The sequence below is a fragment of the Coregonus lavaretus genome (genome assembly GCF_964263955.1).
Source record: "Coregonus lavaretus genome assembly, contig: HAP1_SCAFFOLD_293, whole genome shotgun sequence".
NCBI classification, from domain to species: Eukaryota; Metazoa; Chordata; class Actinopteri; order Salmoniformes; family Salmonidae; genus Coregonus; species Coregonus lavaretus.
Genome location: NW_028159039.1, coordinates 324,604 through 344,514, shown reverse-complemented (window position 1 = coordinate 344,514; position 19,911 = coordinate 324,604). Strand labels below are relative to the sequence as shown.

The window sequence follows — 19,911 nt, the reverse complement described above, 5'->3', positions numbered from 1 at the left end:
CGGGATTCAAACTGGACACTTTTCGGCCACAGGTCCAATGCCTGCCACAGCTCCAACTCATTTGCCGCTGGGCGAAAACCTGAGTTAATATTCAGAAATAAACATGAGTTAATCTGCCAAAATGAAGACAAAATGTTATGCAGACATCATTATTATGATAACATACATGCAGTTGTCATCAGCAGCAGCCACAAGAGAGAGCCTCTGATAGTTCTGGGTAACTGCCAGACTGAGCAAAACATAGATAGTGTGTTAAAAGTCATGTAATGATTAACTAGGCTATTGAATCACCAACACTTATTATACATAATTATTAAGAAGAGAAGAGAAACTGTTCCATGTAGGTCTATATTATTTATGGATTGATCATATAGAAAAATCTAAACATTATTTAAACTACTCCAAAGCAATTACATGTGGCGCAGGAACCACTGACTCACTGCATTTTCCTATTATCAAGACACCTTCTGTTAACCCAGATCTCAAAATATTGTTTTTGAAAACTAAGAATTTTGTTTTACGTAATAATAATAATAATAATAATAATAATAGCACATTAATATTACTAATGTAAGCCACTGTCCGCGTCCCCGTACAGAACTGTCCGCGTCCACGTACGGTTTGGCGCCAAGCATATTGTCCAGTTACACGCAAAGTGGTCTGAGGTGATGTTGGGGAATAACGACAGAGTTTGTTACAGTGTTGAGACACCGAAGTTTATTGTTCAATTTGCTTTTTGCTTTACGGTCAGGGACAGTGTGAGTGTAGCCAGATCCTTTTCACTCACTATCCTTGTTTCATTTTGTGGTTTACCAGATTCGTCATCATGAGCGTTAACACTGTAGGTTTACCTCAGGTAACTTATTATTAACAAGGTTATGGCTACTTGGTGAGCGTTAACCCTACAAGTAACGGTCACTGTTCGCCTGAGTACACGTTGTGGCCCCAAATATTGTCAATGATGGCTGGCGGATAGCCATCAAACGTTAAACATTTTCTGGTCATGGTTAACCATATTTGTTTTAAGAAAAATTTCCCTGTCCTCTTTTTCAAGATGTGGCCGATTTAAACAGCCAGAATACATTTTTTAATTAAGAAATAACAATTTCTCCTGTAGCTCTGTTGGTAGAACATGGCACTTGCAACGCCAGGGTTGTGGGTTCGATTCCCACGGGGGCCAGTATGAAAAAAAGTATGAAAAATGTATGCACTCACTGACTGTAAGTCGCTCTGGAAAAGAGTGTCTGCTAAATGACCAATTTTTTTTTTTTTAAATGACTTCTTTCTAAATGGCTGCTGGGTAATTTGATATGCATCGACATCTTCGTTCATAGGCATCGAATTGAGCGAATGCTGCGCAGGTTCACTGAGTTGAAAACCAAATGGGTATAATGGGGTGATTGTTGTCTAATCGGGTGGTCTAGCTAATGGATTTGTAGATCTGACGCAGTTGCTACCTCAGATTATGAGCCTAGCAAGTGTCATGAATGAGTTATGTAGTACCAACATACGGCCACAAGGAGGAGCAAGAGTGCCGTAAACCCATACTGTTTTTTGCCATATAAACCATAAACCTAACAATCAATCAAATGTATTTATAAAGCCCTTTTTACACCAGCAGATGTCACAAAGTGCTATACAGAAAATCTTACCCTACTTATAACCTATTTTAGCCATAACCCTAACCCCTAATTCTAGGGTAGGGTAGCCTAGAACACTTTTAGAAACTATTTTTGTAATAATATTATCTTAGTAAATACAATTATAGTACTTAGTAAATACAATTATAGCACTTAGTAAATACAATTATAGTACTAAATAGCATTTTGATTATTTTGTTAATCAAAACCTGTCTAAGCGTTTTGCTGTTAGTTTTTTGTTATTAGTTATGTTATGCTATTTATTATTGCAAGGCAGAACGCTTGATAAATAAGACATATTTGAAATACAATACCTCTATGTGAAAGTCCAGCAATTGGCGTGGGGCAGGTTTGAGACTGATCTAATACACTTTATTTCTCAGCTGCCTCACCAATGTCTACGTGAATTAATAACTTTTAATTGCTAAATATTTCCAATAGATGGCAGCATAAGACCACGAAGCATCAGTTATAGGCTACAAGCAGCAATATGATTGACCTAAATATAGAATACAACCAAATACTATATGTCCCATGATTTTCTAAAATGGTCACTCTTTAGTTTAGTTAGCTATATATCTCGTATTAGGCCTGTGATGCTTTTGGAAGAGTAATTAAATAGTGACTATAGCAGGTGTTGAACCCCTGGTAAATAATCACTAGTCAGATGCTCCAACCTCAACCCTAGCATACATGCATTATAAAACATGATCTTAATATCTGATATTGGGAGTAAACAACCTCGGAATAGATAAGACAAGAGTGCGTCTTCCAGCCCGCCAATAAATTACATCATGCAACCCTCCCGGTTAGCAAATGTACCTCAACATGCCCCTCGCTTGTGCTAGAAGGCAGAGTGCTTGCTGCTGGTTGATGAATCTGACAATGAATGTACTAGGAAAATACGTTTTTCTCGACCAGAGGTGACTAAGTTAATGTTCAGCCTTATTGATAATCGTTATAGTAATGAAGTATAATTTCAAAACATGAGCATAAAAACAGCTAATAATAAACATGAATCATCATTATATTATTTCACAGTAATCTGTTAAATGCTTTTTCAGTTGTTCCTCTTGCATTAGCAGTGTGGAAAGGGACAGTAAAAAGCGTGTGCAGGAGTTTTCCTGTGAGGGGGAGTGGTGGTGTATCCAGGGAGAAAACTAAACTAACCTTCTGAAATGTCATTCATGTTCTTATAATAATAATATGCCATTTAGCAGACGCTTTTATCCAAAGCGACTTACAGTCATGCGTGCATAATTTTTTTTTGTGTATGGGTGGTCCCGGGGATCGAACCCACTACCTTGGCATTACAAGCGCCGTGCTCTACCAGCTGAGCTACAGAGGACCAGAGGTTGCCATCAAATTGTAATGATTTAGCAACTGCAGTAGTACTGAATAAAGTATATCCTTACTAAAGTAGTAATTACTCAGAATTTCCAAATATGACATTTTCTAGTTCATTTGACCAGTTACGACCATAAAATAACCATTTATAGTATAACAAACAATGAAACTGACATAAATCAAAACCACCATACATTTAGTTAACTATATATATATATAGTTAAATATATATATATATATATATATATATATATATATATATATATATATATATATATATATTTATTTAGATGGGTAACATTATCTACCAAAGTAATACCACTGTAGATAAAGAAGAGCTCTCCAGTAGGTGCACCAAAACATTCAAAGGCCATTTTCTCAAAATTGAGGTTACAAGTTTATCATCTTTCAAAGCAGAATTTTCTTTCCCATTGTTCCTCAACTGTAGTGTATGATATACCTTTTTCTAGCTGAGTCTCTACTTTTATCCAATGTAAAAAAACACAATTTCAAATTTTGCTACATAAGATCGAGCCGGTCGGTCACATTTGACTGTGTAAGACCTAGCAGTATTACTTATTTATCTGAGAGTGAGGCAGATATATAATATTACTGTGTAAAACCTAGCAGTACTACTGATTTCTCTGAGAGTGAGACAGATTTTAAACAAATACATGTCTCCAATCTCTTTCATATTTTCTTCAAACAATAGAAGCTAATTTACGAACATTTCTGAAAATGGATATATATCATTTTGGAATGAAACTCTTCTTATGTTTCTCCATCTGAGCTCAGAGTAGATGAGAGATGTAATGTTTGTCTCTGTTGTGTTGAAGTCCAATCAAGCAGGAGAGACCAGCCTCCCCTGTACCCAGCTGTGTGTCCATGAAGAGTGACTGGTCTATGGAACATCCTATAGAGTTCAGAGAGGGAGACTTTTCTAGTGAACAAAGGTAAGAAGAACTCATGGGTCATGGTCAGTGATTTAAACAACACTGTCTCTAGTCATTTCTCCTCTCCCATTTTCCCATTTATTTTTGTTGTTTTCATAATCCATAGGCTAATCCTTTTTTCCATTTTCATAGTCCTGAAACAATATTAAGCTAACACAACATTCCCTCCCTGTGTGTGTGTGTGTGTGTGTGTGTGTGTGTGTGTGTGTGTGTGTGTGTGTGCACTCCCTGGATGAGGAGATGTAATCTCTATCCTGATTGCCTAGTCACTTTTACCCCTACCTACATGTACATATTACCTAAACTACCTGGTACCCCTGCACATTGACTCAGTACTGGTTCTCCTTGTATATAGTCTAGTTATTACCTCAACTACCTGGTACCCTGCACACTGACTCAGTACTGGTACTCCTTGTATATAGTCTAGTTATTACCTGAACTACCTGGTACCCCTGCACATTGACTCAGTACTGGTACATCTTGTATATAGTCTAGTTATTACCTCAACTACCTGGTACCCCTGCACATTGACTCAGTACTGGTACTCCTTGTATATAGTCTAGTTATTACCTCAACTACCTGGTACCCCTGCACGTTGACTCAGTACTGGTACTCCTTATAGCCTCATTATTGTTATTTCATTGTGTTACTATTTTTTTTTTTTTTAGCAACTTTTTTTTAGTTTTTGACTGCATTGTTGGGAAAGGGCTCTTTAGTAAGCATTTCACGGTAAAGTGTACACCTGTTGTATTCAGCGCATGTGAGAAATAATATTAGATTTGAAGGTCATTGGCAGAAACACGTCATTGGCTCTAATGGTCGTCTCGTGCCGAACAGCACATGTTCGGATGTTGAAGCACTGTGGCTAGGAAAAACTCCCTAGAAAGGCAGGAACCTAGGAAGAAACCTAGAGAGGAACCAGGCTCTGAGGGGAGGCCAGTCCTCTTCTGGCTGTGCTGGGAGATTATAACAGTACATGGCCATAAAGACCAGATCGTTCTTCAAGATTTTCAAATGTTCATAGATGACCAGCAGGGTCAAATAATAATCACTGTGGTTATAGAGGGTGCAACACGTCAGCACCTCAGGAGTAAATGTCAGAGGTAAAAAAAAAAAAAACCTGTCTGTTGTTGATATGCCTATTCAGTTCCATGTTATTAATATTTCATTCATTGATTGAAATTAAGACCCCATCCTCAGTAGCCCATTCCAGCAGGCTACTGGGCAACAGAAGCACTTCCTACCTCAAAATTGCCTTGCCGTTCATGTAAAATAAATTAGTCTATCTACTTGAACTAAGCAAGCTGCTAAATCATTCAGCTTACATCTTGCCTACATCTTGCCCAGGCTACTGGAGGCTGTCTGAAATAACATGTAGGCCTATCAGGGTCTATGTTTTGGCCTAGTTTTCAGGCCTTGTTGGTGGGTTTTGTGTAGTCATTGGGCTAGAAAAAGTCATTGCGTTAAATAACCTGACTGTTTGGATGTGTCTGTTAGTTAATGTTTTATTTCTGAGAGATAATGAATAAAAGGGAACAATTGACGTTCAAGAATTAGTTGTCACTGTGTTAACCACAACTAACATGCTGCATCTCTGTTTAGGGGTCAGTGGTCTAAAATGAGTCTCTCTGGGGAGAGAGAGGAGGGGGTCCCTGCCTCTAAAATGAGTCTCTCTGGGGAGAGAGAGGAGGGGGTCCCTGCCTCTAAAATGAGTCTCTCTGGGGAGAGAGAGGAGGGGGTCCCTGCCTCTAAAATGAGTCTCTCTGGGGTGAGAGAGGAGGGGGTCCCTGCCTCTAAAATGAGTCTCTCTGGGGAGAGAGAGGAGAGGAGGGTCCCTGCCTCTCAAATGAGTCTCTCTGGGGAACATGACACCAAAGCTAAGAGGTAAGCTGATAATATTGTTTAAGAATTTATATTCCAAAACGCTGTATAGGAGAAAAGAAAATCACATGGGTACTGTTTGCAACTCCAGGGTTGTGGGTTCGATTCCCACGGGGGGCCAGTATGAAAATGTATGAACTCACTAACTGTAAGTCGCTCTGGATAAGAGCGTCTGCTAAATTACTAAAATGTACCTTCAATGTAACTATGTTAGATGTGATTTTAAACCATTGTTTAGTTGGAATGTAATGTTCGTATCCTGTATATTTGACTGTGATACGTGGTTGTCTCACCTAGCTACCTTAAGATGAATGCATTTACAGATGCCATATCTTAATTTGACCCAGTTTCTCACAGCAAGAACATAATCCTGCAGCAATAGCAAATGTGCATTTTTATGTGGATTATAATTAATGGATATTGTCTGTAGGGGTTCATACATTTTTCATCAGGGAAAATCAAGTCTGACATTTTAAAGTGGAAATTACACACTTTAGACACCTTTATAAAACCTTGTAGTGGTTTAATAATTTATTTAAACAATAAAAGCTAATTGACCAACATTTCTGAAAATGGATATATAGCGTTTTGGAATGAAACTCTTGTTTCCCCATCTAAGCTCAGAGTAGATGAGAGACGTAATGTTTGTCTCTGTTGTGTTGAAGTCCAATCAAGCAGGAGAGACCAGCCTCCCCTGTACCCAGCTGTGTGTCCATGAAGAGTGACCGGTCTATGGAACTTCCTATAATGTTTAGAGAGGGAGACTTTTCTAGTGAACAAAGGTAAGAAGAACTCATGGGTCATGGTCAGTGAGTTAAACAACACTGTCTCTAGTCATTTCTCCTCTCCCATTTTCCCATTTATTTTTGTTGTTTTCATAATCCATAGACTAATCCTTTTTTCCATTTTCAATACCTGAAACAATATTAAACTAACACAACATTCCCTCCCTGTGTGTGTGTGTGTGTGTGTGTGTGTGTGTGTGTGTGTGTGTGTGTGTGTGTGTGTGTGTGTGTGTGTGTGTGTGAGTGTGTACTCCCTGGATGAGGAGATGTAATCTCATGTTTTGTCCACAGAAACCAACAGGAGAGATCAGAGTCAGAGATTCTCAGTGTTCAGTCTTCCCAGAGTCATCAAACAGACCTGGCCTCCATATTCAGTGTATGTGGTCCTGTTATGTACATTTGTTTTTGTTTACCTCAAGTAAAGTTGATCTGTCAATCATTCATTAATGTGTTAATGAGAAAGCATTTAGTCTCTTGCTTAACTTATTAACTTTATTTATTTCAGTTGCTTGAAGAGAATATTATGACATTTGTGAAGAACGAGCTGAAGATGTTCAAGAGGATTCTTAGTCCAGAACTCCCAGAAGGCTTTGAGAGTCAGAAGCAGGATAAGGAAGTGGTGGATGCTGAAGATGAGAAGCAGGAGAGCAGTGCCAGAGAGGGGGCTCTGAAGATCACACTGCACGTCCTGAGGAAAATGAACCAGAAGGAGCTTGCTGACACACTGGAGAAAAGTAAGAGCTGTGTGCCTCATGTTGAATGCTGTTTTAGAACATTTAAAAGCTAGCTAAAGTACAGCTAAAGTAGCTGTGTAACTAAATGATATTGTAGCAGCCTTAACACAACATCTAGTGACCTCATCAAGTAGCAGCAGGGATGTGTTGTGTTGATTAATTGAGAGAGAGAGAGAGAGAGAGAGAGAGAGAGAGAGAGAGAGAGAGAGAGAGAGAGAGAGAGAGAGAGCGAGAGAGAGAGAGAGAGAGAGAGAGAGATAATATCAATAATAATATAATCAGTCAAACCAGTCTGTAATGCATTGTGTAAACATTTACACATTTATACAGTCAGTTAAGCGAAGAAATGATTATAATTTAAAATTGTATAACAGTCCTAGAATACTGTAGGCATTAAAACAGACTTAATATTAATATCCTGTGTGTTATTTCAAGATTCAGATGAGCTTGCTATGATTTGCCAACGTGAACTCAAATCTATTCTGAAGAAGAATTGTCAATGTGTATTTGAGGGGATCGCTAAACAAGGAAACCCAACACTTCTCAATAAGATCTACACAGAGCTCTACATCACAGAGGGTGGAACAGGAGAGGTCAATAATGAACATGAGCTGAGACAGATTGAGACAACAACCAGGAAACAAGCAAGACCAGAGACTGCCATCAAATGTAACGACATCTTCAAACCCTTAACTGGACAAGACAAACTTATCAGAACTGTGCTGACAAAGGGAGTAGCTGGCATTGGAAAAACAGTCTCTGTGCAGAAGTTCATTCTGGACTGGGCTGAAGGAAAAGCAAATCAGGATGTCCAATTTGTATTTTCATTCCCTTTTCGGGAGCTGAATTTGATGAACGGGGAAAAACACACTTTGATTGAACTTCTCAATCACTTCTCAAAGGAAACCAAACAATCAAGAATCTCCAACTACGACATGTACAAAGTTCTGTTCATCTTTGATGGTCTGGATGAGTGCCGACTGCCCCTAGACTTCAAGAAGAACAAGATCTGTTGTGACGTCACAGAGTCAACCTCAGTGGATGTTCTGCTGACAAATCTCATCAAGGGAAATCTGCTTCCCTCTGCTCTCCTCTGGATAACTACCCGACCTGCAGCAGCCAATCAGATCCCTTCAGGGTGTGTTGACCAGGTGACAGAGGTACGAGGGTTCAATGACCCACAGAAGGAGGAGTACTTCAGGAAGAGATTCAGTGATGAGGACCTGGCCAGCAGAATCATCTCCCACATAAAGACATCAAGGAGCCTCCACATCATGTGCCACATTCCAGTCTTCTGTTGGATTTCTGCAACAGTCCTTGAACACATGCTGAAACTTAAGACAGAAGAGATGCCCAAGACTCTGACTGAGATGTACTCACACCTTGTGGAGTTTCATACCAAACAGAAGAATGAAAAGTATCTTGGGAAAGAAGAGACAGGTCCACACTGGAATAAAGAGAGCATTCTGTCACTGGGAAAACTGGCTTTTCAACAGCTTGTGAAGGGCAATCTGATTTTCTATGAAGAAGACCTGAAAGAGGCTGGCATTGATGTCAATGAAGCCTCAGTGTACTCAGGATTGTGCACTCAGCTCTTTAAAGAGGAATGTGTGCTGTACCAGGACAAGGTCTACTGCTTCCTGCATCTGAGCATTCAGGAGTTTCTGGCTGCTGTATATGTGTTCCTCTCATTCATCAACAACAATGAGAATCTAATGGCCGAACCTCAATCAACGTCCAGCAACTTTTCTGTGAGGATCAGACAGAAGCGTAAAGTTACTGTCTACAAGAGTGCTGTGGATAAAGCCTTACAAAGTGAGACAGGAAACCTGGACCTTTTCCTCCGCTTCCTTCTGGGCCTCTCACTGGAGTCCAATCAGAAGCACTTACGAGGTCTACTGACAAAGACAAGAAGCAGCTCACAGAGCCATGAAGAAACAGTCAAGTACATCAAGGAGAAGATCAGGAAGAATCCCTCTCCAGAGAGGTGCATCAATCTGTTCCACTGTCTGAATGAACTGAATGACCATTCTCTAGTGGAGGAGATCCAAAGCTACCTGAGATCAGGAAGTCTCTCAGAAGAAGAACTGTCACCTGCACAGTGGTCAGCTCTGGTCTTTGTGTTGCTGACTTCAGAAAAGGAGCTGGATGTGTTTGACCTGAAGAAATACTCCAGATCAGAGGAAGGTCTTCTGAGGCTGCTGCCAGTGGTCAAAGCCTCCAGAGCTGCTCTGTGAGTACATAAAATGACATTTAAGTACTAATCGTCAGGAATAAATATGAAGTTTAGAGAAATATATGTATTATAATATGTGTATAAAATTATATTGAAAAACATATTGAATCACTGCATTGATGTTCACATTAGTATAACAATATGACCATACAATTCTAGGAGACGGAAGATGAATCTATATGTTGTTTAAGAGAATAAACCAAATGCATCTGCCATTGTCCTTCTACACTACTGGTGTTATATTAACAGTGTTTTTGTGAAATCATGATGATCTCTCTGTCAGGCTGTCAGGCTGTGGAGTCACAGAGAAAGGCTGTGCTTCTCTGGTCTCAGCTCTGAAGTCAAACCCCTCACACCTGAGAGAGCTGGATCTGAGTAACAATGACCTGAAGGATTCAGGAGTGAAGCTGCTCTCTGCTGGACTGGGGAATCCCCACTGTAAACTGGAGACTCTGAGGTCAGTATTCCTGTAGTTGGTCAACAAGTGATAACTGTTCACCAGATCCACATGTGTTTACCAGGCACACATAGTCCACACCATATGTGTTTGGACAGTGAAGCTTACAGTTTTAAATTTGGCGCTATGCTCCATCATTTTGGATTTGAGATATAAGGTTTCATATTAGGCAACAGTACAGAATGTCACCTTTTATTTGATGTTAATGGTGAGAGGTTAGCATGTTTTGTTGTAGCCTCTGTAACTTTCTCATTCATTATTATTCATGATTCATTCATGATCTTTCTCAATCATGGCAGTCACAGGCTTGATGTAGGCATTGCATTCAAAGAATATGGGATCAAATACTAAACTTTTGACTACTTTAATACACTATAAGTGAATTGGTCAGAATACTTATGACTTCTTCAAATAGGGGGACTAGATACATAAAGTGCTTTCATTTCTAAATGGTGAAACAGATATGTATTAAAATAACCTCAAATAAAAGGTGACATTATTTACTGTCACCTCATATGAAACATTTGATCTCAAATCCAAAATGCTGGAGTATAGAGACACATTTAAAATGTTAGCTTAACTGTGAAAATAGATATAGTGTGGACTGTATACTCAATACAATCTAAATCTGATACCTCACTGTCTGTCTTTTGACTGATACTGCTTTTTAAACTGGTCTGGTCAGTCTACTCAAATATTTGTACTATAGATGTTTCTCTCTACAATCAATATATGATCATTTCTAATAATAAAACATTCATTGATTTATGAATAGATATGGCAGGTTTCAGGACACTGATATATCTGAATATGTTGAAAAAATATATTGCCACTCTATTTTCACCACCAAAGAATATCAGTGTGGTTTTAATATGATTTGACTCTTTGCAGGCTGTCAGGCTGTCTAGTCACAGAGGAAGGCTGTGCTTCTCTGGTCTCAGCTCTGAAGTCAAACCCCTCACACCTGAGAGAGCTGGATCTGAGTAACAATGACCTGAAGGATTCAGGAGTGAAGCTGCTCTCTGCTGGACTGGGGAATCCCCACTGTAAACTGGAGACTCTGAGGTCAGTATTCCTGTAGTTGGTCAACATTTTACATTACAATTTAGTCATTTTGCAGACGCTCTTATCCAGAGTTAGTGAATACATATTCAATTTTTTTCATACTGGTCCCCCGTTGGAATCGAACCCACAACCCTGGTGTTGCAAACACCATGCTCTATCAACTGAGCTACATCCCTGCCGGCCATTCCCTCCCCTACCCTGGACGACGCTAGGCCAATTGTGCGCCGCCCATGAGTCTCCCGGTCTCAGCCGGCTGCGACAGAGCCTGGATTTGAACCAGGATCTCTAGTGGCACAGCTAGCACTGTGATGCAGTGCCTTAGACCACTGCGCCACTCAACAAGTGATAACTGTTCACCAGATCCACATGTGTTTACCAGGCACACATAGTCCACACCATATGTGTTTGGACAGTGAAGCTTACAGTTTTAAATTTGGTTTTTAGATACAATGTTTCATATTATGCAACAGTACAGAATGTCACCTTTTATTTAAAGATTTTCACACATATACAGGTAGGGAAAAAAGTATTTGATCCCCTGCTGATTTTGTACATTTGCCTACTGACAAAGAAGTGATCAGTCTATAATTTTAAAGGTAGGTTTATTTGAACAGTGAGAGACAGAATAACATCAAAAAAATCCAGAAAAACGCATGTCAAAAATGTTATAAATTGATTTGCATTTTAATGAGGGAAATAAGTATTTGACCCCCTCTCAATCAGAAAGATTTATGGCTCCCAGGTGTCTTTAATACAGGTAACGAGCTGAGATTAGGAGCATACTCTTAAAGGGAGTTCTCCTAATCTCAGTTTGTTACCTGTATAAAAGACACCTGTCCACAGAAGCAATCAATCAATCAGATTCCAAACTCTCCACCATGGCCAAGACCAAAGAGCTCTCCAAGGATGTCAGGGACAAGATTGTAGACCTACACAAGGCTGGAATGGGCTGCAAGACCATCGCCAAGCAGCTTGGTGAGAAGGTGACAACAGTTGGTGCGATTATTCGCAAATGGAAGAAACACAAAATAACTGTCAATCTCCCTCGGCCTGGGGCTCCATGCAAGATCTCACCTCGTGGAGTTGCAATGATCATGAGAACGGTGAGGAATCAGCCCAGAACTACACGGGAAGATCTTGTCAATGATCTCAAGGCAGCTGGGACCATAGTCACCAAGAAAACAATTGGTAACACACTACGCTGTGAAGGACTGAAATCCTGCAGCGCCCGCAAGGTCCCCCTGCTCAAGAAAGCACATATACAGGCCCGTCTGAAGTTTGCCAATGAACATCTGAAGGATTCAGAGGAGAACTGGGTGAAAGTGTTGTGGTCAGATGAGACCAAAATCAAGCTCTTTGCCATCAACTCAACTCGCCGTGTTTGGAGGAGGAGGAATGCTGCCTATGACCCCAAGAACACCATCCCCACCGTCAAACATGGAGGTGGAAACATTATGCTTTGGGGGTGTTTTTCTGCTAAGGGGACAGGACAACTTCACCGCATCAAAGGGATGATGGACGGGGCCATGTACAGTCAAGTCTTGAGTGAGAACCTCCTTCCCTCAGCCAGGGCATTGAAAATGGGTCGTGGATGGGTATTCCAGCATGACAATGACCCAAAAGACACGGCCAAGGAAACAAAGGAGTGGCTCAAGTAGAAGCACATTAAGACTAGCCAGTCTCCAGACCTTAATCCTATAGAAAATCTGTGGAGGGAGCTGAAGGTTCGAGTTGCCAAACGTCATCCTCGAAACCTTAATGACTTGGAGAAGATCTGCAAAGAGGAGTGGGACAAAATCCATCATGAGATGTGTACAAACCTGGTGGCCAACTACAAGAAACGTCTGACCTCTGTGATTGCCAACAAGGGTTTTGCCACCAAGTACTAAGTCATGTTTTGCAGAGGGGTCAAATACTTATTTCCCTCATTAAAATGCAAATCAATTTAAAACATTTTTGACATGTGTTTTTCAGGATTTTTTTGTTGTTATTCTGTCTCTCACTGTTCAAATAAACCTACCATTAAAATGATAGACTGATCATGTCTTTGTCAGTGGGCAAACGTACAAAATCAGCAGGGGATCAAATACTTTTTTCCCTCACTGTATATTTTACCGTTTAGAAATGAAAGTACTTTATTATGTAGTTCTACCATTTGAAAAAGTCATAATTATTTAGACAAATTAATTTAGTCAAAAGTTTAGTGTTTGGTCCAATATTCTTTGCCTGCAGTGATTACATCAAGCTTGTGATTCTAGAAACGTGTTGAATGCATTTGCAGTTTGTCTTGGTTGTGTTTTGGATGATGTTTTTCCTAATAGAAACTGAATGGTGAATAATGTCCTGTCATTTTGGAGTCATTTCACTTGTATTGTCAGTAAGAATAGAAGATGTTTCTGAACACTTCTACATTCATGTGGATGCTAACATGATTATGAATAATCATGAATGAATCGTGAGTGATGATGAATGAGAAAGTTACAGAGGAACAAGGATCATACCCCCTCTGTTAATGGTAATGGTGAGAGGTTAGCATGTTTTGTTGTAGCCTCTGTAACTTTCTCACTCATTATTATTCATGATTCATTCATGATTTTTCTCAATCATGGCATCATTAGGATTAATTTAGTAGTGTTTAGAAACATGTTATCTACTCACTTAGACAGAAGATTACTCCAGTCATCATCCACCATTCAGTTACTATCGGGCAAAACATAACCCAAAACACAACCAAAACAAACTGCAAATGCAACCAACGAGTTTGAGTCACAACCTTGATGTAGTTATTGTGTACAAGGAATATCGGACCAAATAGTAAACTTTTGACTACTTTAAAACACTATGAGTGAATTTATCAAAATACTTATGACTTCTTCAAAAGTGGGGGACTAGATACATAAAGTGCTTTTATTTCTAAACGGTGAAACAGATATGTATTAAAATACCCTCAAATAAAAGGTGACATTATATACTGCACCTCATATGAAACATTTGATCTCAAATCCAAAAGGCTGGAGTACAGAGCCACATTTAAAATGTTATCTTTGTCAAAATAAATATGGTGTGGACTGTATACTCAATACAATCTAAATCTGATACCTCACTGTCTGTCTTTTGACTGATACTGCTTTTTAAACTGCTCTGGTCAGTCTACTCAAATATTTGTACTATATATTTTTCTATTTACATGCAGTACTTTGATAATTTGTCATTTCTAATAATGATACATTCATTTATGAATAGATATGACAGGTTTCAGGACACTGATATATCTGAAAAAGTTGAAAAAATATACTGCCACTATTTTCACCACCAAAGAATAGCAGTGTGGTTTTAATATGATTTGACTATTTGCAGGTTGTCAGGCTGTCTAGTCACAGAGGAAGGCTGTGCTTCTCTGGTCTCAGCTCTGAAGTCAAACCCCTCACACCTGAGAGAGCTGGACCTGAGTAACAATGACCTGAAGGATTCAGGAGTGAAGCTGCTCTCTGCTGGACTGGGGAATCCCCACTGTAAACTGGAGACTCTGAGGTCCGTATTCCTGTAGTTGGTCAACAAGTGATAACTGTTCACCAGATCCACATGTGTTTACCAGGCACACATAGTCCACACCATATGTGTTTGGACAGTGAAGCTTACAGTTTTAAATTTGGCGCTATGCTCCAGCATTTTGGATTTGAGATATAATGTTTCATATTAGGCAACAGTACAGAATGTCACCTTTTATTTGAGGTTAATGGTGAGAGGTTAGCATGTTTTGTTGTAGCCTCTGTAACTTTCTCACTCATTATTATTCATGATTCATTCATGATTTGTCTTAATCATGGCATCATCAGGATTAATTTAGTAATGTTTAGAAACATGTTATCTACTCTCTTAGACAGAAAATTACTCCAGTCATCATCCACCATTCAGTTACTATTGGACAAAACATAACCCAAAACACAACCAAAACAAACTGCAAATGCAACCAACGAGTTTGAGACCAAATACTCAACCTTTGACTACTTTAGTACACTATAAGTGAATTGGTCAGAATACTTATGACTTCTTCAAATGGGGGGACTAGATACATAAAGTGCTTTCATTTCTAAATGGTGAAACAGATATGCATGAAAATACCCTCAAATAAAAGGTGACATTATATACTGTCACCTCATATGAAACATTTGATCTCAAATCCAAAATACTGGAGTATAGAGCCTCATTTAAAATGTTATCTTCACTGTCAAAATAGATATGGTGTGGACTGTATACTCAATACAATCTAAATCTGATACCTCACTGTCTGTCTTTTGACTGATACTGCTTTTTAAACTGCTCTGGTCAGTCTACTCAAATATTTGTACTATACATGTTTCTCTCTACAAGCAATATTATGATAATTTCTAATAATGATACATTAATTTATGAATAGATATGGCAGGTTTCAGGACACTGATATATCTGAATATGTTGAAAAATATATACTGCCACTATTTTCACCACCAAAGAATTGCAGTGTGGTTTTAATATGATATGACTCTTTGCAGGCTATCACGCTGTCTAGTCACAGAGGAAGGCTGTGCTTCTCTGGTCTCAGCTCTGAAGTCAAACCCCTCACACCTGAGAGAGCTGGACCTGAGCTACAATCACCCAGGAGACTCAGGAGTCAGACTGCTCTCTGCTGGACTGGAGGATCCACACTGCAGACTGGAGAAACTCAAGTATGTAGAGGGTTTATGTCAATGTTCATATCAGACATGTTGGAGTTATCAGGCTAGTTAAGACAAACATTCTGACCACCAATTATACTAAGTTAAATGCTGACCATGTGTGTGTGTGTGTGTGTGTGTGTGTGTCCAGTGGGTGTGTGTGTCTGTGTGTCTGTGTGTCTGTATGTATGTGTGTGTGTGTGTGTGTGTGTGTGCGTGTGTGTCCAGTGTGTGTATCCAGTGTGTGTGTGTGTTTGTGTGTGTGTGTGTGTCCTGTGTGTGTGTGTGTGTGTGTGTGTGTGTGTGTGTGTGTGTGTGTCCAGTGTGTGTGTTTGTCTGTGTGTCTGTGTGTCTGTGTGTGTGTGTGTGTGTGTGTGTCCAGTGTGTGTGTCCAGTGTGTGTGTCCAGTGTGTGTGTGTGTTTGTGTGTGTGTGTCCTGTGTGTGTGTGTGTGTGTGTGTGTGTGTGTGTGTGTGTGTGTGTGTGTGTGTGTGTGTGTGTGTGTGTGTCTGTGTCCTGTGTGTGTGTGTGTTAGTGTGTGTGTGTGTGTGTCCAGTGTGTGTGTTTGTCGTGTGTCGTGTGCACACACACTGGACACACACACACACTGGACACGTACACACACACACACAGACTGGACACACACACACACACACACACACACACACACACACTGTAAACAAACACACTGGACATATACACACAAAGGACACACACTCACACACTGGACAAACACACATACTGGACACACTCACACTGGACACAGACACACACACACACTAGACACACACAAACACTGGACGGACACACACACACTAGACACACACACACACACACACACAAGACATACACACACACACTGGAAACACACACACAATGGACACACACACACATTGGACAAACACACACCCACACACACACTGGACACACACACACACACACACACGGACACACACTTGACACACACACACACGCACACACACACACAGTGGACACACACACACGCACACACACACACACTGGACACACACCGGACACACACACAAAAACAAACACACACTGGACACACACTGGACACACACACACACACACACACAAACACACACACTGGACAAACACACAAACACTAGACACATACACATACACTAGACACACACACACACACATTAGACATACACACACACTGGACACACACAAAATGGACACACATATACACACTGGACAAACACACACACACACACACACACACACAAACACTGGACACACACACACACTGGACACACACACACTGGACAAACACAAACACACACACACACACACTGGACACACACACACACACACACAAAAACACACACTGGACAAACACACAAACACTAGACACACACACATACACTAGACACACACACACACACATTAGACATACACACACACTGGACACACACAAAATGGACACACATAAACACATACTGGACAGACACACACACACACACACACACACACACACTGGACACACACCGGACACACACACACACACACACACTTGACACACACACACACAAACACACTGGACACACACACACTGGACAAAAACAAACACACACACATACACACACACACACACACACTGGACACACACACACATACTGGACACACAAACACACACACTTGACATACACACACACACACTGGAGACACACCGGACATACACACACACACACACACACACACGCGCACACACACGCACACACACGCACACACACACACACACACACACACACACACACACACACACACACACACACACACACACACAAACACACACTGGACACACACACACACACACACACACACACTGGACACACACACACACAAACACACTGTACACATACACACACACACACTGGAAACACACAAACACACATTGGACACACACACACACACACACACTTGGACAAATGTATATACTGACTGTTGTGTGTGTGTGTGTGTGTGTGTGTGTGTGTGTGTGTGTGTGTGTGTGTGTGTGTGTGTGTGTGTGTGTGTGTGTGTGTGTGTGTGTGTGTGTGTGTGAGAGTTCAGGTGTATCCCTCAATGACTGTCTGTTCTTCTGCTTACCGCTACAGTGTGGAACATGGTGGAGAGAACACAATGAAACCTGGACTTAGAAAATGTGAGTGTTGACTGCTGTGAAGAATATGACTAAGAATAAGTCTTTAATTCAAGTGAAGTCAAAGTCAAAGACCAACATCATTACTTACTTGGTCATATTAAATATCAGCTGTAGTTCTACAGAAGCATAAATCAGGGACACCAAAGTTTACAAAGAGTTGCTTTGACAATGTGTGTGTCTGTATGTGGCGTGTTCGTGTTACGTTAGAAATGTGTGTGTGTGTCCAGTGTGTGTGTGTGTGTGTGTGTGTGTGTGTGTGTGTGTGTGTGTGTGTGTCCAGTCTGTTTGTGTGTGTTCAGGGTGTGTATGTTCAGGGTGTGTTTCCAGTGTGTGTGTGTGTGTGTTCAGGATGTGTGTGTGTGTTCAATGTGTGTGTGTGTAATTAATGGGAATAAGTGTGTTTTATATTACCATACAGTATAACATATGATCATTCAACAAATCTCAAGTTACCTTAACTTCTCCTTTTGATACCTAGAAACATCTACATTAAATGAATTAGTGAAAAGTGAGTTAACATTCTAATGTGAATGATGATGATTTCTAATATTGTGTCTGGTTTCATCCATCAGATGTCTGTGATCTCACACTGGACCTAAACACAGTAAACAGATTCCTCTCTCTTTCTGAGGAGAACAGAAAGGTGACATGTAGGAGAGAGAAGCAGCCGTATCCTGATCACCCAGAGAGATTTGAGTTCTGTGGACAGGTGCTGTGTAGAGAGGGTCTGACTGGGCGCTGTTACTGGGAGGTAGAGTGGAGTGGGAGAGGGGCTGATATAGGAGTGGCATATAAAGGAATCAGCAGGAGAGGAAGGGGTTATGACTGTTGTCTTGGATACAATAACATGTCCTGGAGTCTGATCTGCTCTGACAACAGTTACTCTGCCTGGCACAATAATAAGTCCACAACCATATGCGTCCCCTCCTCCAGCTCCCACAGAGTAGGAGTGTATCTGGACTGGCCAGCCGGCACTCTGTCCTTCTACAGAGTCTCCTCTGACACACTGACCCACCTGAACACATTCCACTCCACATTCACTGAGCCCCTCTATCCAGGGTTTAGGGTTCATGTTGACTCCTCAGTGTCCCTGTAAATAATAACCATGGTAACACTGATACACACACACACACACACACACACACACTGGACACACACACACACACACACACACACACACAGTGGACTCACACACACTGGACACACACACACACTCTGGACACACACTGGACACACACTGGATACACACACACAGGACACACACACACACTGAACAAACACTGGACACACACACACACACACTGGACACACACACACTGGACCCACACACACTGGACCCACACACACTGAACACACACACACACTGAACACACACACAGACACTGGACACACACACACACACATACACACTGAACACACACACACACTGAACACACACACACACTGAACACACACACAGACACTGGACACACACACGCTGGACATACACACAGGTACATACACACACACACTGGACACACGCACACACACACACTGGACACACACACAATGAACACACACACACACACACACACACACACTGGACACACACACACACACACACACTGGACACACACAGGACACACACAGGACACACACTGGACACACACTCGACACACACACACTGGACACACACACACTGGACACATTTCCATGTGTTGGAGTTTGATGAAAGGAAATCCCATATAGCCTAATGGACAGGACTTTGCTATGGCATCTTCTGTTTGGGTGTCTCAGGTCAGGTCTGAGCCATGATCAGAATGTGTCTCTGTGTCTATTTCCAGCCCTGCCATTTCTACCTGTCCTGATCTAGTGTTTCACCCCTGACCTCCTCACACCGTCTCACTGTCCATGTCTGCTTTTAGCTCCCACCTCTACTTCACTGTGTTATAATTGACCTTATGCTTGTTA

General features: G+C 40.9%; 1 protein-coding gene and 1 long non-coding RNA gene across 3 annotated transcripts; both read left to right on the top strand.

Annotated features, from left to right (window-relative positions):
- Nucleotides 1–6,796: 6,796 nt before the first annotated feature.
- LOC311123343 lies at nucleotides 6,797–7,833 on the top strand. Of its 2 annotated transcripts, none has more exons than XR_014612573.1 (3): nucleotides 6,797–6,982; nucleotides 7,112–7,340; nucleotides 7,776–7,833. It is a non-coding gene; the product is annotated as an uncharacterized lncRNA (long non-coding RNA). The 2 variants fall into 2 exon arrangements; XR_014612574.1 differs by having other exon boundaries at nucleotides 7,782–7,824.
- A 276-nt stretch (nucleotides 7,834–8,109) lies between these two features.
- Nucleotides 8,110–19,102, top strand: LOC311123338 (NLR family CARD domain-containing protein 3-like). The gene is made up of 7 exons (XM_084197601.1): nucleotides 8,110–9,573; nucleotides 9,860–10,033; nucleotides 10,925–11,098; nucleotides 14,456–14,629; nucleotides 15,631–15,804; nucleotides 17,915–17,961; nucleotides 18,534–19,102. Exons 1-7 carry the CDS (start codon nucleotides 8,192–8,194, stop codon nucleotides 19,055–19,057), a joined length of 2,649 nt encoding a protein of 882 aa, XP_084053727.1. The 5' UTR covers nucleotides 8,110–8,191; the 3' UTR covers nucleotides 19,058–19,102.
- The last annotated feature ends 809 nt before the right edge of the window (nucleotides 19,103–19,911 follow it).